General features: G+C 27.8%; 1 protein-coding gene across 1 annotated transcript in view; it reads right to left on the reverse strand.

The window, feature by feature from the left end:
- Positions 1-25,000, reverse strand: part of LOC100207720 (kinesin-2b) — a 79,694-nt gene that overhangs the window by 53,703 nt on the left and 991 nt on the right. The window contains exons 2-9 of the mRNA XM_065813160.1: positions 12,518-12,566; positions 10,290-10,381; positions 10,109-10,156; positions 9,821-9,904; positions 7,566-7,628; positions 7,028-7,105; positions 1,784-1,863; positions 1,593-1,706 (exon numbers count right to left, since the gene is read on the reverse strand). Of these exons, the coding sequence (XP_065669232.1) occupies positions 1,593-1,706; positions 1,784-1,863; positions 7,028-7,105; positions 7,566-7,628; positions 9,821-9,904; positions 10,109-10,156; positions 10,290-10,381; positions 12,518-12,566 (608 nt within the window). The remainder of the gene's footprint in view (positions 1-1,592; positions 1,707-1,783; positions 1,864-7,027; positions 7,106-7,565; positions 7,629-9,820; positions 9,905-10,108; positions 10,157-10,289; positions 10,382-12,517; positions 12,567-25,000) is intronic.

Consider the following 25,000-nt stretch of genomic DNA (forward strand, 5'->3'; position numbering starts at 1 on the left):
CTAATAGTGTTGGAAACATCATTAGAAAATATAAAAAAACGGTTACCAGAAAAAATTTGCCAAGAAAAGGACGCCAGCTAAGACTACCTTAGCTGGCATTGATAGAGAAATTTTTTGAAAAGTTGAACAAGATCAAGGATTATCTGCACCAAAGCTAGAAAAATATTTACAAACAGATCATGGTATAACTGTAAATCCTCAAACTGTTTGCAATCGCTTGAAAAATCAAGGTTTTGTAGGTAGAGTTGCTCCGAAAAAGCCTTTTTTGAGTAAAAAAATCAAAAGAAATGATTAGCTTGGGCTAAGAAACATTCGAATCAGACTATTGATCAATGGCAAAGAGTTTTATGGTTCGATGAAACAAAAATATGTTTGTTTGGTTCTGATGGTATCATACATAAATGGAGAAGAAATGGTGAACGCCTACCCTAATTGCATGAGACCAACTATCAAGCATGGAAGAGGCATCATTAAGCTTTATTATAACATTTCAACATTATATATACTTTTGACTTTTTCTCTCTAATTTTTTGCTCTTATCATAGATCGAATGATGCTTTGGGGCTCCATTGCTTGGAGTGGTGTTGGCAAACTCAAATTCATTGACGGAATAATGACAAAAGAGGTTTATACTGATATTATGAACGAAAACTGAGACCAAGTGCCAGAAGTGCTGGCTTATCTCGCAATTTTATCTTTCAACAGGATGCAGATCATAAACACACATCAAAGTTAGCTACTCAGTGGTTTAAAAAAAACAGTATTAAGATGTTAGATTGGGTTCCTCAGTCACCAGACCTAAATCCAATTGAAAATTGATGGAATCTATTTAAAATTAAAGTAGCAAAAACCATCTAGTAATAAAACCATCTTTTCAAAGTTGGTTTTATTACTATTTTAAAAAGGTCACCCTATGAGAAACCTTGATTACTTGCTGGGTTTTATATATCAATTCATTTTCTCTGAAAGCATATCAACCTGAGTCTCAAAAAAAAAACTTTGAAAATATATTTTTCATTAAAATTTATATTTTCTTATTTCTATTTCTTTGTCAGTTAAATTTCTGTACTTAAGATTAACAATATTAGCCACATAAAAGAGATCAAACTATTTTATATTTAAAATAAATGGTGGCTTTATCAGCATATGGGGATGCATTCAAGGCTCAAATGTTGGCTGTCATAAAATATACGAAAGAAGATTGAACCAATATGGGTATTGTGACATATTGGAAATTCTACTAGTTTTGATCAGCCTCAAATAAATCACAACTTATTTGAGGCTGTAACAGGGTCATATTCCATATTACATTTTGATTATAAAAAATTTGTAGGTGCATTTAAACTTTATTTTACTTTCTACTCATTAATTTTTTGATTACTTGTGTTAAATATTTTATTTCAGGAAAGATTTTAGTTTTTCTTTCAAAGTTGTGTTTTTCCTTAATTAATAATAGGCTAAGGTAAAAAAAACGCAGACCCTGCATCTGGTTTTCTCTTTTTACAAGTCTAAACTTAGCACAGCTTACAAAAAACAAGTATGTTAAAACTTTCTGTAAAAGGTGTATATATATACATATATATAATGTAAACCTCGCTGATCCATTTATATCTGTTGTTAATTTTCTAATTCTTAATCCTTGATCACAGAGTCTAATCACATCATCATTTGTTTGAACAACAACTTCAGCTATATCATCAACATACCTTAACAAAAATGAAAACAATAGAAATTAAAAATTTAATTTTTTTTTAAAGGATAACATCAACACAAAAAAACCTACAGGCCTAATTGTGGATGATGGCGAACTTTGAGATCAATTCCACTTGGATTAATAAGATCATACAAAAAACTGTCACCAACCTGTAACAAATAAGATTATATGCTAGACTGTAGCCAAACAAAATAATATAACAAATAAGAACAAAGTTTAAGTTTATGTGTAAAAGCGTACTTATTTTTTTTATCTATAAAAAATAATTAATCTATTCTTTATATATATATATATGTAAAAATACAAATTTTAAAAAAATTATATAATATAAAGAATTTTATATTATATAATTTTTAAAATATTTGTATAAAGTTTTTACAGCTGTCCATTTGAATTATTTTTATCTCTCATTGCGAACTCTTTCTTGTAACCTTGCCTCATGTTATTATTAAAGGGCAATTTTTAACTCCCCATTTCATATTTCACATAACGAAGAATTTCTAATTTTTTTTTATCTGAAAGTCTCAGTTTTTAATGCTGACGCTGCATTACAATAATATTGGCAGTTCGTATTCAAAACTGGTTTAGAATAGACATCTGACTCATTAGATGAACTCCGCCATCTGGTTCATTGTCTAATCAGCATCGCACAGAGTTCACAGAGTATCAGATCCACTATTATTCATGTTTTTACTGTTACAGAAAACAAATTTCTGTAACAGTAAAAACAAACTAATGCTCTCAAAGCTTGTGTAGATTATTGTTTTATTTATATAAACATTAATAAGATGCAGTTATTATAAACATTATTAATTTGCAGTTATTATAAACACTAGCATTTTGGACCCATAAAATACAGGTTTTGGTCTATTCTACACCAACTATTTCTATACTTATACCTTACTTTAATATTTTTAATAAGCGCTAGAAAAACTATACATATTGTCTACCTTTTAAAGTTATGAACAAAAAAAATAATTTACGGCATAACTTCGAAAAATTTTAAATGCTTTGGAAGTTGCTGCGCAAACTGCTATTTAGTGGTAGAAGATAAAAATCTGTCGAATCTTTGTTTTGAATTAGTAATTAATGTTTATTCTCTATAAATTTTTATTGTGAAATTGTAAACTTCTCTAAAAAAAATGGCTACAGACTTATAAACTTTTTTCTTTATTTTCTATTAAGTTTTTATTAAACTTTTTTCCAGACCATCCGCAGCTTATTAGGAATCTCACCCCGTTATTTAATTTTGAAGAAAATAAAAGTTTGAATGTTAAATCTTTATTCCTATAAAAAAAAAAGTTGTCTCTTAAATGTGTGTTGAACTTAGATTATATGTAGACTTACATTATATTATTAAGCGCATTAATAACTGAAGAACCTCTGTGACAAATGCGCAAAAAATTTAAATCGTTGTTTTAATGCTTATTGCAATTTTAAGCTTTTTAAAAACTCTCTCCCTTTTGTTTGTTATAGGTTATTATATCTTTATATATCAACAATAAAACTTTGAAAATGTTTTAATTTGTTTGGGAAAATTGGAAAAGATTTAAACACTCATGAATGTTTGACACGGAAGTCAGCATAAAATTCAGTATTAAAATATTATAGGATTAATAATATGCAATTATTATAAAGGGTCATTCCATATTAAATCACCTAATGGTCTCCAGGGTACCACCTCAGATTTGCTTCAAATTTTGACCACCCATAGTATTTATGTAAAAAATTCAAACCTCAAAATTTTAGCTTGATTAGCTAAAATTAAAGTACTTGGAGTTTATAGTAGATATTTTTGATTTTTGACAGAACATAACTTTGTAAATAAAAAAAATTTCAAGATCACTTGAAATTTTTTACGGTAATAGTTTTTCACCCTAATTATCTATTTTTGCAGGTATTTTTGACTGATTTTAAACAATTTTTTAGTTCTTGTACCTCAAAGTTGCTAAATAATGCAATATTAGAAAAAAATTTGGAAACTTTAATGTGCTACAGTTCAATACCAACAGATAAATTGCGCCAATTTTTTGTTACTTTTGTGTACTTAGAGTAACCACTTGCAGAAAAAATAAAATTATGTGTTAAAAATTATTTTAGCACTTGCAGCAGCCTGTTAAAGTATCACTTTTTTTAAAAAGTACGATAGATTACATTACTTTGAAGGTAGACAGTTAAATAAATTATGAAACTTTTTACTGGCAAGGTTCTATATATAGACAATCACCAAAAAAGATTCAAAGACCTATACTCCATCTTATGACATAATTTTAGCATTTTGAGTGCAATGCTTTTTTAGTTTAAAAAACCTAATAGCACAAGTACCCTTCTACCCTTAATGGATAGAGCACTTATTTGACATATTACTTTGTCAAATGGAACCCAACACTGACTTGATTGTGCATCATTAGTCCGTTTTAAATTTAATTTATTTCTATGCATGAATTTTACATCAACATCTTAGTTTTTATTACAAATCTCAAGCACAAGCACTATGTACAATTCATCACCGTAAAAACATGCAATGTATATACCAGGTTGAAAGTTTGAAGGATCTTTTTTGCCAAGTTAATACTATTCAGCAAATGGGTATCATAGACAGTAGATGGTCTGAAATTGTGCTATAGCATTCACATTTGAGTTGATTTTTTTCATCTTTGTAATAAACAGCAAATAAATGTAAGGTAGCTTGATCGGTTTGCCAGTAAAATCCTTGTACAGCATCTTGCACAAGAAAACTATAGTTCTCTGCAAAATCCATAAGAATAAGACAAGTGTGTTGATCTAATGTTCCTTTTGCCTCTGATAAGTAGGAGGATTGTGCTTCTTTGATAAAGTGGTGGTAACAAAGGTCATACAAAGTTTCACTTAGAGTTTCAATAAACTCAATTATGCTTGTTTGGACTGTCAACTTAGTATTTTGATGATAAGAACATGCGCAAACTGAGTGACTTCCACTATTGTCAACTGTGATGCACCACTTCGGCCTTAGTTCACAGAACTTGAATCCAATTTTGTGTGTAGGGTATAACTTTTTAAACTCAAGATAAAGTTCCTTTAATCGAACTAATATTAAACGTTTTGTTTATGAACTTTTACATTATTTATATGTACAGAAACAAAGTTTTGCAAGTTTTTTCAATTGACCAACTATCAGGAGTTAGTTTCTTCCTTCAAACTTATTTTCATTTTATTTTTTATTGCATCTAACAGTTCTTTAAATCATTACAGTTTCTACATTTTTGCTTTTTAGCTTTTTGCTTTCCATATCCTATTTTGTCGCATCTATTTATATTTTTGAGTGGAGATATTTCCAATAAAGACACACTCTTATTAAGAACTGCCTTATCAAGGTCTGAACAACTAAATTCTTCTTCAAGCAGCTTCATCTTGACTAACTTCTTTAATTTTTTCAAGTTTGAATTCATTTATACAGTTAGTACAAACTTTTTGACCAGGTTTGATCTTAGGTTGATTTGCTATTGATATGTTGACCCTTAATAGTTTTTTTTTTGTGGACTTTAAATGGATCACAACAGTATTTTTGAAGTGCTTCATATCTAGAAATATAGGCTTTTTCATGGTGAAAACATATCTCCTCATTTGGTTCCAGAGTGTATCCTATCCTTTGAATTAAAACTTCAATATCGGTATCTTATAGTCTTATTCTTCCTAACATTCTACAATATGACATTTTATCACAATCTTCACTTAAAACTCTTCCCACACAAGATTTCGCTGACATTTTTTAATAATCTAAAAATATTAAAATCGAGGGTTAAACATGTAACATAATCTAAAAAAAAACTTTTTTATATTTTTCCAGTAATAAAATTAATAAAAATGAAATCTCAAGTACAAATGTGGTTGAAACTGTCTAAAATGCAACCAATAAACTATTTCTACATATAACCATTTCTGCATACAAAAAACTTTTTAGTTTTTATTTCTTGCAATATTAAAAACTAAAACAATAAAATCCAGAAAATACTGTGCAGAATTAGATTTTAATACAAACTTTTGAAGCAATTGAAGTATTTTACACTCACATTACAACCATGTGAAAATTATATCATTTTAATTATATTATATGCATAAAATTAAACAAATACATATTATAAAATCGTATCAAATAAATTAAGACACTGATAATGTTATTTTAGGGGAAACTGATTATATTAAATCAGGGAAAAAATAAAAATATACACCTAAGTCATAGGGCTACAATCATGTCATAAGAATCTTTTTTGGTGATTGTCTATATATAGAACCTTGCCAGTAAAAAGTTTCATAATTTATTTAACTGTCTACCTTCAAAGTAATGTAATTTATCATTTTTTTTAAAAAAGTGATATTTTAACAGGCTGCTGTAAGTGCTAAAATAACTTTTAACACATAGTTTTAATTTTTTCTGCAAGTGGTTACTCTAAGTACACAAAAGTAACAAAACATTGGCGCAATTTATCTGTTGGTATTGAACTGTAGCACATTAAAGTTTCCAAATTTTTTTCTAATATTGCATTATTTAGCAACTTTGAGGTACAAGAACTAAAAAATTGTTTAAAATCAGTCAAAAACACCTGCAAAAATAGATAATTAGGGTGAAAAACTATTACCGTAAAAAATTTAAGGTGATCACTTTTTTTATTTACAAAGTTATGTTCTGTCAAAAATCAAAAATATCTACTATAAACTCCAAGTACTTTAATTTTAGCTAATCAAGCTAAAATTTTGAGGTTTGAATTTTTTTCATAAATACTATGGGTGGTCAAAATTTGAAGCAAATCTGAGGTGGTACCCTGGAGACCATTAGGTGATTTAATATGGAATGACCCTTTATAATAATTGCATATTATTAATCCTATAATATTTTAATACTGAATTTTATGCCGCTGCTGACTAAAATTTTATGTTGCTGCTGGGTGAAAAACTATTACCATAAAAAATTTCAGGTGATCACCTTTTTTATTTACAAAGTTATGCTCTGTCAAATATCAAAAAATTTACTGTAAGCTCCAGATACTCAAATTTTGCTGATTTGGGTCTATATTGATTTAATTATAACTTTTGAACGGTTTGGTCAATAAAGCTGAAATTTTCAGGGTTGTGTTTTTTTCACAAAAGCTGTGGGTGGTCAAAATTTGAGGTGGTACTGGGGCACTTTTGAAAAACTTGGTGATTTCATATGGAATAACCCTAAATGAATTTTGACAAAAATGTTGTTGTGCAACCACATAATGTGACATCATTAAATAAAAGTTTAAAAAAACTTAATCTTTAGGATATAAAGGTATTGTAAAAATGAGCATTTACCTCAAGCATGGAAACCATCAAAAAATAATCTTTTACATTAGAAGCATCTTCAATGACTTTAAAAATTGTTTCACTTGCCTAAAAATGTTGATGAAAAATTAAATCAATATTTTATTCATTGTTTATATCCAAGATAAACTACTTTTAAAAATTTCAAGGAAACTAGATTCTTCTTAAATGTTTAGAATTGATAACTTATTTTTACTGAAAATAATATTTAAAAAAAAACAGTATTTTCTAAATTTTTAAAGTTGGACCTTATCAAGCTTTGTACTGCCCAAGTTAGCCCAGACAGGGTGCCTATCTAACTGCCTAAAATTGTGATCCTTAGTCATGTAGTCATAATTAAAAATTAAAAATCATATATGGCTATCAACCAGAAAGATATTGCAATCAAACAAAAAGGTAATAAAATCAAGGATAAAAATAAAGAAAGAAAAATATATTGCATTAAGTCAAAAAGATATTGCAATCCAAAAAATATATAGCAATCAAACAAATTGATACTGCACTTAAACATTTTAGAAATCAATCTTACTCTTGAAATTAATCCAGGATCTTCTAATGTTCCATTAATAGTGTGAGACTTTCCAGAATCATGCTATAAATAAAAACACTCATTGAAAAAACTTAATTAACTATTAACTCAAAACTATGTTATAGTATAGATAAATATAGCTCATAACTATTATTAAAGACAATTTAATATAATAATTTAATGTTTAATTATTATTTAATGTAATAAATTTTATCAAACATATAAAAATATTATATATATATATATATATATATATATATATATATATATATATATATATATATATATATGTACATATATATATATATACATATATATATATATATATATATGTAGATATATATATATATATACATATATATATATATATATATATATATATATATATACATATATATATATATATATATATATATATATATATATATATATATATATATATTATATATATATATATATATATATATATATATATATATATATATATATATATACAGTTGTGGCCAATAGTCTGTTGTACTTGTGTCTTTTCAACAAAATTAAAGTTTAAATAGTGTCTCTAACACATCTCACAGTTTATCAAAACATTGTTTAAAATTACATAACAGTAATATAGCTCAGTTTCACATACCACTAATATCTGCTACACTGTTCCTTATTCTTAATTACTTCAGCAATACTCACAGGCATAAAATTTAAGATATTTTTATAAACATCAACAGTTATGTCTGTGCACCACACACATATAATGATGGCACAAAAATTATCTAAATTTGATAGTTTCTCTTTATCAATCTTTAGTTTCATTATATACCACAGGTTATCGATGGGGTTAAGGTGTGGGATCTGCCCCGGTCAAGGACCTAGAACCTCAACTCCATGATCCCGAAGCTAGCTTTTCACTGAAGCTGCTAGATGGTAGGGAGCACCGTCATGCATAAACAGTTTGCAGTTGTGAATCTTCATAACTGTCAAAAGTTTTTTATTCAGTATGTCAATATATTTCTGTGCATTCATAGTGGTATTTTGTTGGAGAAAGTAGAAAAAGCCTCAGCCAGACGCTGAGCAGCCCCATATCATCAAGGATGCTGCATGTTTAACAGTTTGTATGCAAAATTATGAATCAAATCTTATATTAGCAGGACAGCGAACATATCTTGGTGCTGCAGAAAACAATTTTATGTTACTTTCGTCACTAAACATTTCTTCATTTCACATTTCACTAGTGCAGTATTTGAATTATAAACGTTCTTCTTCGATAACAGCGGTTTTCATGCAGGTCAGTACACTTTTAGATTAAAAGTGTCATTTAAATGTCGTTGATTGGTTTTTGCACTAACTCTGTGTGGCAGTTGACTTGTTATGGCTAAGGAAGATATCATTGAATTCTTCAACTCGTGTCTTATTGCTACTAACACGTGTTTTATTGCTCGATCTGTAGCAGTAGTTGTAACTTTATCATCACCTGTCTCTCGCCAACGTTTTATTGTCAATGACACAACTTGCTGGGAAACATTCAGATATTGTGCCGCAGCTGCTTGTGTTAAACCCAAGTTAACTAATGCAACTATCTGATCACGTTTTTCTGGTGAAAATTATATTTTTAGTATGAAATTATTGATCTAAAGTATATAAAGAACACAACATAAACAAAGAAGAAATAAAACTATTTCATTTTTTTAAATAAAAAATTATATCAATTAGTTCAATCAATAAAACTGACAGCCTTTTGGTGCATTTCTAGGCTTTCAACAAGCTTAAAACAGCAAAATGACGCAAAATGCTATTATATTTGAGCGTACAACAGACTTTTGGCCACAGCTGTATATATATACATATGTATGTATATATATATATGTATGTATGTATGTATGTATGCATGTATGTATGTATGTATGTATGTATGTATGTATGTATGTATGTATGTATGTATGTATGTATGTATGTATGTATGTATGTATGTATGTATGTATGTATGTATGTATGTATGAAGTTATAGATATGAAGTCATAGATATGAAGTTGTAAATATGAAATAGTAGGTATAAAGTTGTAGATATGGAGTTATAGATATAAAACTGAAGATATGAATTTGTAGATATAGAGTTGTAGATTTGAAATGGTAAATATAAAGTTATAGATGCAAAGTTATAGATATGAAATTATTTTTAAGTTATTAGCTTTTATAATTTTATGATTACTTTTTATTTATTGAATAATAACTTTTATAAAATGCATTAAAAAAAAAAAAAGAACCTGTCCAAACGCAATAACAGAAATATTGTACCCATCCAACGCTTTTCTCAACAATGGTTCAGTTAAATCTTTAAAAATTTCATTCTAAAATTTTGTATGATAATATTATTAGTAACTTATTATCTTATTAGTATACCTAAACATAATATAACTACAAAGTTCAAAATAAATTCCGAAAAAAGAAAACATTAATCAACAGTAGCAACAACAACAACAACAACAATAACAACAACAACAACAACAACAACAACAACAACAACAACAACAAAATGAAATAACTAATCTTACATTTTTAGCTTCTGTAAAGTAACAATTTTCGTATGAAAAATTGATTTCCTAAAAAAACAATTATTCTTAAATTTATTTAAAAGAATTATAAAATATTTTGAATAAATTTAATACTTTTGAGATTTATGAAAATAAATAGTAAAATAATATAAATAAATAAAAATTTTTTGAATAAAATTACCTTTGAAGAACCTGGTAGTGCAGCATTGTGCAATGATACTTGATCACCTTTGATCTTTAACACCCGTGTGGCACCACTGTTTTTCTCCGATGCTGCAAAAAGTTTATATATTAAAAGTTTATTGCAAAAAAGGAAATAACTTTCTCTCAAAAAAATCTAAATAGAGTTTCTCTATTTCACTAATTATTATCAACATTTAATAATCACATGTATTCTGAAATAAGATACAAAACCACTCAATAATAAGTCAGAGTGCCTTTAAAACCCTATTTATAATAAATGAATATGCCTTCAAAACCCCATTAACTCTTTTGCTTTAGTGAAATTGGGGCTGTTATGATTTTTAAAGAAATATTTAATTTAAGTGGTTCAGTGTTTAAATTTTTGCTTTAAAACCCACAATATTCTTAGTAGTATGCTGAACTTCAGAGCAGTGGCTTTGCTCCTCAAAAAATTTTAGAGTTATAAAATTGAGTATTATAAGAAAAATTCAACTAAAAAGACAACAAATAATAGAAATAAATCTAAATGATCAACTAAAAAATTCTGATAAAGTGCATACTAACTATTTAAAAATTACTCAATTACTAACTAATTAAAAATCTAGTTATATATCCTGTTTTAAAATTGAAAAACACATTAATAATATACATAGCTATAAAAGTATAAAAAACAACAAAATTATGAATAACAATAAAACATTATTTTCTTTAAAAATGATTTATTATTTTTAAAGAAAATATTAAATATTATTTTCTTTAAAAATGATTTTCTCAAAATGATTTTATAAAATAAAAATTTCTAAGGAAATTACTTTAACAAATGAAAAACAGCTTTTGCGGATTTCCATTTCTGTGTGTGATTTTTTCTTTTTCTTTGTTTTAGCATTTAAAAACTGGGACTTAAAGCAATATGCATACTATTATGATTTTCTTAAAAAACATATATAACAAAAATATTTTTATTATATTTTAGGCTACCTGAATAAATTAAATATATATATTTTGATCATTTAATTTTTTTTTTGCGTAATAATATTGCTACTGTTTAAAAATAAACAACAATTTTTAAAACGCTATACTTTAGCTAGAAATAATTGATGACTGCCAATTTTCATCGAAAATATACTAAATATAAGTTGTAGAAGTATGATATTTCACTTAAAATACTCACAAGCAATTTATTTTCTTAAAAATAACAACATAAAATTTGCAAATTCGCAGCTTGCGTGTGTGACTTCATTGCGTGATTGTTCATGAACTGCATTTAAATGATTGCTGTGACTCTATGATACATAGTGCAATCCTGTAACTTTCTGGAAAGCTTTACTAATGTTTAAAACATCATTTAAAAATATATATTTAACGCTGAAACTTATATTTTTTGAGGATTTAAAGTTTATTTATCTAGTATATAACTAAAATTTGAGTTTTTCTGTTCTGTGCATGATTCCATTTCAAACTTAATTTATTCTTTGTTAACATTACTAATGTATACCATTTTTTGTTTACAAAATATTTACATAGGCTAGAACTAAATGAGAGAAAATTGAAGATCGCCAGTTTAATTATTATGAAAATAATAGATAAATATACAAGTTTCTGTGCGTGATTTTTTGGAAATGCCTTTTTGTTAGTTAATATTAAAATGGAATGGTTAAAACTTGTTTTAAAAAAAGCTTAAATTTAATTATGTGTTTATGAGTCCTATTTTAGTCTAGATATCAATCTAGACTCAATTAAAAATTGCTATTGAATACTAGTTACCACAAAAAGTAAGTAAAATATTAAATAAGAAATAAAAAATTGTCAAGCAATTCAAACAGAAATAATAGTCACTGAAGCAAACCTTAACTGTTTTTAGGATGGGTTTTGTCTTACAATAGAGAATCTAGTTTATGGAATATATGAAAGATCCTATAAATCATTAAAAGTTATGAAAAAGACTGACTCACACCAATATTTTTTAAAAGTTTAATTTTTTTCATACTAAAAAAAAATGGCATAGTATACATGAATTTTTACATGCTAACATATTTAGTTTATTTTGTGGTTAAGTGTAAGATAAAAAGGTAGGTTTAAATAAAACTTTTTTTCAACCTTTTTTTTCAGATCATCCGAACCCATTTATCCCCCTAATTCAATATAATACTGTTTAATAAAAAAAATTTAAATAAAAGCAATTAAATATTACATCTGCAAATAATTTATAAAAACAATAAGTTTTACTAGATAAAGGTCGACAACGCACTGCTACTTGTATTGACGAACCTTCAGGCTAAAAGAAAAATTGCATACATATAAAACTTTAATATAACAAAGTTAATTAACAAGTTTATTATATTAAAATAAATACAAAAAATCACACATTTACAAAAGATACATTTAACTAAACACATCCTTTTCTAAAAAATATAAGTTGTTTTTTAAGTTTAGATTGTGCTTTCAATAAAAATGAACTAAAAAATTAGAAAAGTTTGCACGATCAAAGCCAATTACAAACAAAAAAGATAAAAAGCAATATGTCATTAACAAGGGTATTTCAACAAAAAAATAAAGTTAAAAAGCAATATGTTACTAACAAGGGTATTTCAACAAAAAAATAAAGTTAAAAAGCAATATGTTACTAATAAGGATATTTCAACAAAAAATTATAACCTTACAATTAAATTGTTAATTTCAAAAAACCAGTCAAGTGTGCTTTTTTAAATTTTCATAAATCTAAAAAAAATTTTAAAGGGTTTCTGCAATAAACGCAAGTTTCAAGACAAAATACCTTTAAAAGGCTTGATAGTTCACATATTTCTACATAAGATAATGACTAAAGTTGTTCATTCAACGCCACTTAATAGGTTTCTGAAATAAACAATTCAATTGTAAATTGTCCAATTCATGAAATAAATATTTAATTATATTTTTATTAATTTCTTATCTATTTATCCATATTGGGCTGTAATTTATCTACTTTTCAAAAAACTGTATTTATTATTTTTAATATATTTCAAAAATTATAACTTACAATCAAACAAGAATTTAATTATTGTATTAATTCTTTTTAAGAAACTTTTGATTCTTTTTGCCATTGTTGAATAATAATAGTAGCTAACACATATATATGTAATTTTTAATGTGTAAACAAAGAAAAAAGAAAAACCACTAAAACCAAGTCTAGATTATAAGGAAAAAGGTTATCCAAATATTTGTACGTAATTTTTAAGATTTGGTTACTAATCTTTTTTTTCCATTGAGGGTGTATTCAAATTTAGGGTATATTCACGTTTAAAAATATTTTAAATTTATATATTTAATACAGCTTAACTCATATATTTAGCTTCAAAATTTAAAGCAGAAAAAAAAATCCTAATGGAATTGCATTTAAAAAAGTACACATCACATTTAAATTATAAATTTCAAAGGTGGGGCATTCCACGTCAAGTAGAACCACTTTTGAAAAGAAAAACATGTAAATTTTTTTGAATTAGGTCAATTATTTCCTGAGATATGACCTTTCAAAGTTTTGACCTTTTCACTTGACCTTGGTTATTTAAAATGTCATAACTTTTTTGCTTTTATATTTAGGAAGTTGATCTTGGTGGCAAACAGAAGCTCTTGCACAGACGAACAACTTTGTGTCTATACAAAAAAGTGATAAGTTCAATAGAAAAAAAGTGATTGGTCTTTGGTCATTTGACCTTTGACCCTGGTCAATGGCAAAGGTTAAAGGTCATAATTTTTTTTTTACACATTGCTTTTTCTATTGTGGATGTCCCATGAAAAAATCTTTTTGGGATTCCCATTTGGGGATTAATATTAAAGTGTAAGTAGGTTCTAAAAATTTAATATTTAAATACCTTATAACTATACCAGGGATGTCCAACATTTTTACAGTAAGGGCCATTAATTCGTTTCAAAATCAACTAGAGGGCCACAAACATAAAATACCCAAAATAAAAATTATTAAATTTGAAGTTTTTATTTAAATTTCAATAAACAGTTACACTCATAGTTAAGGTTCAAAGTGAAGTTATACAAAAGTTCGATCAAAGTGAAACTTGACACTGTTTTTTTTTGCATAAATGATCTATGTCTGCTTTTATATTTGATGATGCAATTCGAAGGGTATTAGTAAGGTGTTCATCTGTCAATCTATTTCTCTGTTCTGTTTTTACATGCTTCATTTTTGAGAATAACTGTTCGCAGTTGTATGTGCTTCCAAAAAGTGAAAAATATTTAATAGCATGTCTGCACAAATGAGGAAAAACTACAATGCTCATGTATTTTTTATAAAATTCTAACAATTCTACTTCTTTGTAGGCTTCTTTAAGATCTTTATTGTTTTGCAATTCTATTAATTCCATTTAAAATTCATTTCTAACTGTCTCAGCTTTGATGGAAAATGGATGCGCAAATAAGTCTAACTCATTTTTTTCCTTTTTAAAATCACAGAATCTTGTGTCAAATTCATCAATTAATTTTAAAATAAGAGTACAATATCTTTCAGAGTCAATTGTATTAATATTTCTTTTTGATAATGCCTTGAAATGGACAAGCACTTTAGAACTTAATTGTTGTTTCAGAAGTTTTAATTTTAAAACAAATGTTTCTACATTTTCAAACAATTTACTAATAAGTCGATCTTTACCCTGCAACTTAAGATTTAATTTCATTAACATCTGAGTCATGTCAATTAAAAATGCCAAATCATTCAGACAGTCAATATTTTCAAGCAAGCTTGTGTCTTTCCCTTTAATTTTTAGAAACAGCACTATTTCAGGTAATAGTATCCAAAATCTTTTCAGAGTAGCAGCTCGACTAAGCCATCTAACCTGGCTGAAATAAATTACATCTTCAGCCTCACTACCACAACCTTCAAGTAATTGTTTGAACTGTCTGTGATTAAGGCCACGACTTCTTATAAAGTTAACAGTATGAATAACAAGTTCCATAACATTCTTCATCTCCAATACTTTTGCACATAACTGCTCTTGGTGTATAATGCAGTGATATGAAATAATTTCATGATTAATGGATTTCTTAAGTAATGCAATAAATCCAATATTTTTTCCTGTTAGTGCACTTGCTCCATCTGTAGTGACACCACAGAGTTTCTTTTCTGGTAATTCAAATTTCACCAATGTTTTTTTCACTTCAGAGAGAATATCTTCTCCTCTTGTTGTGTCCTTCATATGATTAATATCTAACAGTTCTTCAATTACTTCAAAGTTACTAGTTATACCTCTAATAAAAATGGCTAGCTGAGCAGTATCACCTCTGTCTGTTGATTCATCCAGTGCCAGACTATAGGCTTCACATTTATTTAATTTTTCTTTTAATGATAATTCAATATTTTTTGATAGATCTTCAACTCTTCTAGCAATAGTCTGGTGTGAGAGGCTAAGATCTTCAACAGTAGGTGTTTTTTCAGGACATATCTCTTTACAAAATATTTTTAAACAGTTTTTTAATAAATCTCCAGTACAAAAAGATTTACCACTTTTTGCAATAGCTTCTGCCATTAAAAAACTCATTTTGGTAGCACTGTAAGAGCTAATCACTTTAGTTTTCATCGCTGATTGTTGTGCAAGAAAAGTTTTATTCAACAATTCAATCTTATCAATTCGAAATTGGCCTTTAAATTTGTCATAACTTACAGCATGTTTTGTAGTGTAGTGCCTGTTCACATTATAACTTTTACACACAGCAATTTTCTCCAAACAAATTAGACATATAATAGAATTACTTTGTTCATGTACAAAATAGTCAGTTGTCCAAGAAGGATTAAATACACGACCCCCATGACCGCTTTCAGTATCACATCTACGTCTTTTAGCTGAAGCCATCTTTATTAAATATATAAAAATAATATTTTTTCTTTAGCGCGCGTTTTATTATTTCAAATGCGGATTTATATAGTGAAAGTATAATCGAAATCAAATGTATAATTCGAATTATAAATATAATATGCTGTTGCTATAGAACTTATTTTATTATTGTTATTTGAAATTTTTATTAAAATAAAAATTCAAAATTAATGGACCGTGATATGCGGGCCATGCCATAGGCTGACGAGGGCCACCTTCTGGCCCGCAGGCCACGTGTTGGACAACCCTGAACTATACAGTATTTTAAGGTAATTTATCGAACATAGGTCCTAGGTTATATAATAGCTACCGCATACCAAATATACTATAATTTGGTGAAACTTGGCCTATATATATATATATATATATATATATATATATATATATATATATATATTGTTAAAAAGTAACAAAAATGCTTTATTTAGCAGTTTTAACTACATGGCAGTACAGTACTGAATGCAGAATAAAACTTACACCATTACAATTGCAATACATATTTGCTAATAATAAATTAAAAAAGCTATAATAGTTAACGATGATGCAAGTTAAGTGCTTTGGTTACTTCTTCAGACTCCTTAGAAGTAACAAAATATGACCGACCAGTTGTAGTTTTGGGTTCGACTGCTAGCAAAAGATCATCCAAAGCAATGATAAAAATATCTGGAGGATCTCTGAAGGAGAAAAATTGACCTGGACCATGAGGGTGAAGAAAGTTCATGGTTACTTCTCTTTTTTCTGGATTGCTCTCCAACACACAATCTATCAACCAATGTTCATCATACTCTACAACCATGTAACCAGTAATTGATCTGAAGTTAAGCTGGCTGACATTTTGTGACATAATTTTTTCAATTCTAGACACAGAACTGGAACTATAATCTTGTATTTAAAATTCATTCGTGGATAATAGTTCAAAGCAATGAAGTTTTTGGGTAACAAGGAATCGTTTTACCATTCAAAAATCTTTCCTTCAATATTGTGGATTCGATTTGCCAATCATTTGCAGTGAGGTATTCAAAGGAAATTCCATGGATATTTTCTTTAGCAAATGTATATAATTGATAAGTGGTCATTATTTGGTCATGGTATGGGCATTGTAAGCTTGCTCTTGCCGCTTCACGTTGAACAGTTCCTCCAACTCCATCACAAGGGCCCTTACCATGACTTGTGGCAAAGAAATGCCATTCGGCTGGAATACCAAAGTCCTTTTTGTGATAGCACAGATTTATTAAATTCTTGCAGTTTTTGTATTGTGCTGCACAGCCATCACTAAAATATGTTATTTTTAATACTTCAAATTTCACTTTTAAAAAAATAATTAGTTTATGCTGAAAAAGATAAACTGCAATTGTGTCATGAGTATTACATTCCAAAAGCAGCACATAACTTCCATGATATAAATTTCCTTCATATTTATAATAAAAAACAAAAGGATGTAAAGTTGCTTGACTATTTGTCCAGTGTATCCCTGTGCTGCATCTTGTATGATAAATGCATAATTCTCTGAAAAATCATCAATAAACAGAAGTTCTCCATCGGATAAATTGTTTTTCTTCCAGTCTAAATATTTTGCCTGCTCTTGAGCAATAAAATCATGTTTAGTAAGCGTTTTTAAGCTCCCTGAAAATCTTTCGATAAATTCATCAGTGGACTGTATAAAGGTCTGAAGCTGGGACTTATCTGTTGTAGTCCACTGTTTATACTCAATTTCTTCAACTCCTTTAATTTCAAGGCATTGCAACAGCCATTCCTTTAGCATAGCAACTCCAGGGCAATTTTTACACTTGCCTAGAGGACATGCTAGCAAGAAAGGATTGCATTGGATTTTAGCCAAAGCATGTTTGCAGTTCTTAATAGGGGTTTCTAGTTCATCTTCTAGTGGTAAATCATCCATATGTGATCCGACTATCATGAGCTTAATATTTTGATGAATGGTGCATACACACACAGTGAGTACCACTTGCTCCTGCAAAGACACATTCTTTTGGACATAGCTCTGCAAACTTCGAAAACCCGATTCTGATATTTGGATACTTTTTCTGAAAATAATTGATAAACTTCTTTCAAATTACTAAAAACTAATCTTTTCTGAATATGTTTTTTTTCCCCATTTTCCATAACAGATAGAAAATCTTTTTTTCCAGGCATTACACGGCTAACAGTGTCAGAATAATAAAACTCTTTTACTATATTTTTCACATGTACAGGTAGTGATTTTCCTTTTTTTGGGTTAGGGGTTGATAAAACACCTTTGGTTATTAAAACTTCTTTTGCTTGAGATACAAGTCGATGCGAACAATTGAATTCTCTCAGCACTTTTCAATTACTCCATTGAGGAACAAATATTGTCAAAATCATGATCTTTTCACTCTTACTTTGTGTTGATTTATACTTATCCTGGAGCACTTTAACAATGTCTTCAGCACATGCGTTATAAACTTTTTTTTTAGTTGCTTCATATTCATCATCCTCTGAAGTATGGAAATAGCATCTGAATTAGGTGATGGTCTAACTTCCTTTTTACAAGTTTGTTAACCTTTTTCTTTTTCTCCAGAATGTAACTTTAAAGAGTTTGTAACTTGAGTTTATCCAAGGGTGACTCGCCCAATAATGACAAGGATTTATTAAAAATTCAAATTTCTTCTTCCTGGCACTGATAATTTCTCCCTTGTCACTACAAATATCTTGAAATCTGGAGGTGCCTTGAGAATCTGACTCTGTATTACAATTTGCAGAATTTTCATCATTACATAATCCTAAGGGATACATAGCTACCTGCTAACTAGTAACTACCCTTAAAGTTTTATACTGTTTTTTCTCATGGTGTTGGAAAGGATTATAACAATAGTGTTATTTCTTCTTTAACTTTTTTACTTGCGCTTGAAATGCCATTTTTAATCTAAATTTAATTTGAAAGTTGGTAAAAACTTCTTCTTAAGTTTTCTTTTGATGACTAATTCAATGGAAATGAATTGATTATTTTAATATAAATATATATAGCTTTAAGCCTCATATAATTTAATACTGACTTAGTATATATATATAGTACCAGTAATTAAAATACAACCTAGAAAATGAAAGAAAAAAAGGAAATAATTAATAATATATATCTACAATAGGTTATTTACAGAAAATGACCTCAAAATACCGCATTTGTGAGGCTGATAAATATTAAACATTTAGAATGTAGTTATACTTTAATATTAATCCCAAAGCTATTTATGGGAATCCCAAAAAGATTTTTTCATGGGACATCGACAATAGAAAAAGCAATTTGTAAAAAAAAAATTTTGACCTTTAACCTTTGTCATCGACCAGGGTCAAAGGTCAAATGACCAAATGACCAATCACTTTTTTTCTATTGAACTTATCACTTTTTGTATAGACACAAAGTTGTTCGTAAGAGCTTCTGTTTGCCACCAAAATCAATTTCCTAAGTATAATAGCAAAAAAGTTATGACATTTTAAATAACCAAGGTCAAGTGAAAAGGTCAAAACTTTGAAAGGTCATATCTCAGAAAATAATTGATCTAAGTCAAAAAAATTTACATGTTTTTCTTCTGTTCATATGCCCAACATGTGAGCCAATTTTCATCAAAGTCTGAGCCGGTGATGTCGGATTTTACCAAAAAGTGGTTCCACTTGCGTGGAATGCCCCAGGTATTTTATAAAATTTAGAATAAAACCTTATATCAAAATAACTCTTCAAAAAATATTACAAAAATAAATTTGTAAATATACATGTAAATAAAAACAAGACTAAAGACACGATTTTGTGCAAAATCAAGCAATGATAAAAAAAATTTACCAATTCTTTGATGTAGTTGCTTTTATTATCTTAAAATGGTTTTTAAATTTTTATTCTTAAAGAACATTGAACATTTAAATTAAGTTTTTTTGTTTCATCTGTAAAATTCTCAGAAAGTTTATATTTTCTGAGAATTTATTTTTTATTTTGGTTGCTTCAACTTCTTAAATTAAATATTTAGCCATATCATCAATAAATAATATACTACTTCTTTCATAACAAGTTTTTGTTTCATCACTTTCAGTTAATGTTTCATTAAGTCCTTCATCTTGTTTATCAGCAAAAGCAAACACATCTTTATGCTATTGCACAAAAACTAGAGATATTTGATTTTTTAATAAAGATATAGATTTCAAAAAACCTCAAAATAAATTTAAAAATTATTCATTTGTATCAAATTTTTATCACAGAAAACAATATCAAAAGTATGAGGGGCAAAATGAAACAGTGAGGGCCGAAATGAAACAGCGAGGGCCAAAATGAGACAGCGGGGCAAAATGAGACAGACCATATTTATAATGATCCTAACCTCGCATTTTATTGTTTTGATGATTTTTAAAAGTTTAATTGTGTTTTAAAACCATTTAGTGTTACAAAAAATATCTTTAGTCACTTTAAATAAAGATGATGAAGAGAAAGACAACCATTTTATTTCTTGGTTATATGACAATTACGAATTTCGATGCCTTGTTGTTTTAAATTTCCTTAGTGTTTTCTGATTTCACAGTGTAGAAAAAATTTTAAATGTGGAATGCTGCTACATCGACTGAGGGTTTAGTATGGGGCAGCAATCTTTTCTTTCATTATTCTTTGTTTTTTCTTCTTTTTCTGTAAACGCCCTATGCTATAAAGATAAGCAAAACTAGTGAGCAAATGCTCATCTAAATAAGCTACAGAAGTATATATATATATATATATATATATATATATATATATATATATATATATATATATATATATATATATATATATATATATATATATATATATATATATAACAATTGACATATACAAAGCTTATGTTATATAAATACACATGTATGTATATAACATAAATTAAATATTAGCTTTGTGTATGTCTTTTTCAATAAATTAGGAATTTACCTAAAAATACTGAACTGATTCTAAACTCTTGCAAGAGACTGTATATATATATTTAGAAAGTTAAATGTAGTTAGAAACTATTAAAAAAAACTATTCATGGCAATTTTTCTGAGCAGGGCATGTTATTGGCAATCGACTTAAATTAAAAGAAATATCATTTAGAAAAGCAGCGTTGATATTTAACATAAATACAGATAGTTTACACAGAAAGATTCAAAGAAAATTTTAGAATTTTGACTCTACTAATATACATAGAAAATACCTCGGTTCATTTAAAAAAGTATTGCCAGACAATACTGAAAATCAATCAGTTAGCTATACAAAAGAAATGAATTCAGTTTATTACGGATTTTCCATAAGTGACATTCAACAAATTGTCTTCCAGTATATAGAAAAGTATGACATAGTTCACCCATTTAATAAATATAATGGTGTTGCAAGAAGAGATTTTGTAAATAGACAAATGAAATTAGGGCTCATAGACCATGCTCCCACTGGAACACTTATAGGCTGCTCTAAAAATGGCTGGATTAAAACCGATCTGTTCATAGAGTATATAAAATAGAATTTTACAAAACCCAGGATATAATTCCAGACATCAAGTTTAATGATGACGAAAGATCTAATGCCATCTTACATAAACCTGATAAATTTGTATTATCACAAGTTAATTTAAGCAGCCTATTACCATTGTCAGGATGTTCATAAAATATTATTTTTAATATAGTACCACCCTGATTTCTAATATTGTAGCAATTCAAAAGATTATTTTACCACCAAAAAGGAAAAGAATCACAGATAATAACAACATCACATTACAAAAAATCACCATTCAAATCCTCTGAAAAATCAAAAAAGTTAACTAAACAAAAAATTGCGTTAGGAAAGGGTAAATGGTTAAAAGTGTTGAAGACTAGAAGTTTTATTTTTGTAATGGATTATGGAGTAAGGCTGCAAGCTTTTTGTGCCAGCCTTTAGGTAAATTTAGGGTAGCGCGGGGCAAAATGAGACTCATTGAATCAATTTCAATTTAAAAAGTTTTATATTGGGAAAATTTACTTAAATGGAAAAAAAGAGTATAAAAATACTTACTGTATGGAAAATATTTTTACTTATACAGAACAATTGAACTAAAAACAGTTGCTTATAGAGAGGTTGCTTATATAGAGTGTTCACTGTGTATATATATATATATATATATATATATATATATATATATATACAACCCTCGGAATAAGGAAAAATGAAGTTGCCAATAATTTGCCTACGTCAATCTTTTAGAGGTCGACATCAGGTCAGCAAAAATTACACTTTCAGGTTGGTAGTTAGGTCGGCATTGCCGAATGCCAACCCTAATTCTGAGGGTTGTATATATATATATATTATATATACAACCCTCGGAATTAGGAAAAATGAGGTTGGCAATAATTTGCGGACTTCAATCTTTTAAAGGTCGGCATCAGGTTGGCAAAAAAAATTTGACAGATCCTATCAAAATGTTTTTATTTATCCCAGCCAGAGTAAAGTAACTGTAACCAAAAGTAATTGTAATACTGCTTCCAAAAAAAGGTGCTGAAAATTTAATCTGCGTAAAAAATTTTAAGAAATTTTTTTTTGTTGAAAAAAGATGCTTAAACTTGGATTTCCTCATACTACTGATTCAATTTGATTTTGAAAATCTTAACAAATGATAAAATGAATTTTTAAAAATTTCTGTAGGAATCATTATTTTATGTGCCATTATTTTATATATTATATAGAATTTATTGATATTTTCATCATAAAATCTATTAATAAAGTATGAGGAGTAAACAAATGTAAATTAGGAAGTCTAATTTAAGACATGAAATGATTTTTATACAAAAATTGAAATATTATGTCTTGGAAAAATATAGTTAGAAAATCTTGATTCAAACATTTTGTTTTTGCAATATTTGATTGTTTTAGCAGCATTAATGCTCAATTCAAATAATTTCTTTTATGTAAAATGTTATCTGATCCTTTAATTTTATACTTTTCAGATAACAAATTTCTTAAAATATAATGGGTTTCCTCAAAAAATCTCCAAGGACTAGAAATGGTTGGAGTATTGTAAGAAAGAGAAATGAGGAGAGTTCCCTGGTAACTACAAGTTGCCAGTGAACTCTCCTCAGGGAAGTTCTCCTCCAATGAAAAATACTTTTCCTAGGGCTTGCAGAGATTGCCAACCAGGACCTCAGGTACATCCCGCAAAATAAGTTCAGCTCCAGAGAACTAATGTGTGTAAAAGAACAATCTACATGCTTCAGCATCCACTATACATGTTTGAACCAAGCAGGTACTATTTCAAGATTTAATTAAAATAATTAAGTGGGAAAGCTTTTTCTAGGTAAAAAACGTAATAATAGCAGCTGTATTTTAAAACAAACATGTGAAGGCTTTTTAAAGAATTACCCACACGGAGAAGTTTGTCGTCAAATATTTTGGCTCAGGTCAAGTAAGAATAATCAAAATGCAAAACTATCCTGTGCACAAAAACTAATGTCATATATATATATATATATTATATATATATATATATATATATATATATATATATATATATATATATATATATATATATATATATATATATATATATATATATATATATATATATATATATAGTGGGCGGCTAAATTATTAGTTACACTTGCAAAAAATATCATATTAACCATTATGAGCTTTTTTACATATTCTTTTGTTGAATTTTTATATAAATATTAGTGCTACTAGCTTAAATAAATATATTTTTTTTTTAAAGTAAAACACTTATTTAAACACTGTTACTATTTTTAAGCATTTATTTATAAAAACTCATAATACATAATATTTTTTAGTATTTCGTTGGGGCGCCTTTTGCATTAATTACTGCTTGAATCTTTCTTGGTATACTTTAGATGCAATTCTTTACATTTGCTTTTAATTCCTGATCATTATGCCAGGGATTGTTTTGTAAATCTATGAGAACTTTTTGTTGGTTTTAGTACCATGCCCAATTATCTGCTTTAAAAGTTCCCAGGCGTTCTCTATTAGGTTTAAGTTGGGAGAATTGCCAGGCCATGGTAAAACAGTAACATTTTTTGACTCTAAATATCTTGTCACTGATTTAGCTTTATGGCATTAGGCAGAATCATGCATAAAGATGCATTTGTATGCATCAGAAAACCAATGATGTAACTAAGGAAATAATTTGGTAGCTAATACTTTTTATATTTATCCTAGTTTTTTATTCCTTCAACTATATAAAGAAGGCTACTGCCCTTACTACTTACAACTGATCACACCATCACCTTTAGAGGGTATTTTACCATCTCCATAACACAGTCTGGGTAATATTTATCTTCTTTGCTTTGTCTCACAAAAGAAGAGTTATCCATTAATACTTAAAATTGGGACTCATCTGAGAAACACACTTGAAAACAAATAAAAATAATAATATAAAAACTCATATAAATGTTTTAATCAGTGATGCTGTTGCAATAAACAGAAAAATAAATATATTTTATTACATTTTTCCAATCTTCAGCAGAGATATGTTGGTGTTGTTTAGCTTAAGTGAAGCATTTTAATTTTATCGCTGACCTAAGATTGGGTTTCCTCGAAGGTCTGTAGCATTTAAACCCCAGTTCTGCTATTCAACACCTTATAGTTTTGTTAGAAATCTTGATACTGGTTTCTTGTATGATTTTAGTAACTGTTTTTGTACTTTTTCTTTGGTTTTTAACACTAATGTAATGAATTGCCTGTTCATCTGGGTGGTGATGCGTGACCTTCACACATTTTCCAATTTTGGCACTTTATAAAGGTATTTTTTTATCAAGTTTACCTTTAATTTTGTTTACTGTCATCACAGAAACTTTAACTAAATTTGCAATTTTTTTGTTTGATATATCTTTAGCTTTCACCATTTTTAGG

This window comes from Hydra vulgaris, chromosome 12, assembly GCF_038396675.1.
Source record: "Hydra vulgaris chromosome 12, alternate assembly HydraT2T_AEP".
NCBI classification, from domain to species: domain Eukaryota; kingdom Metazoa; phylum Cnidaria; class Hydrozoa; order Anthoathecata; family Hydridae; genus Hydra; species Hydra vulgaris.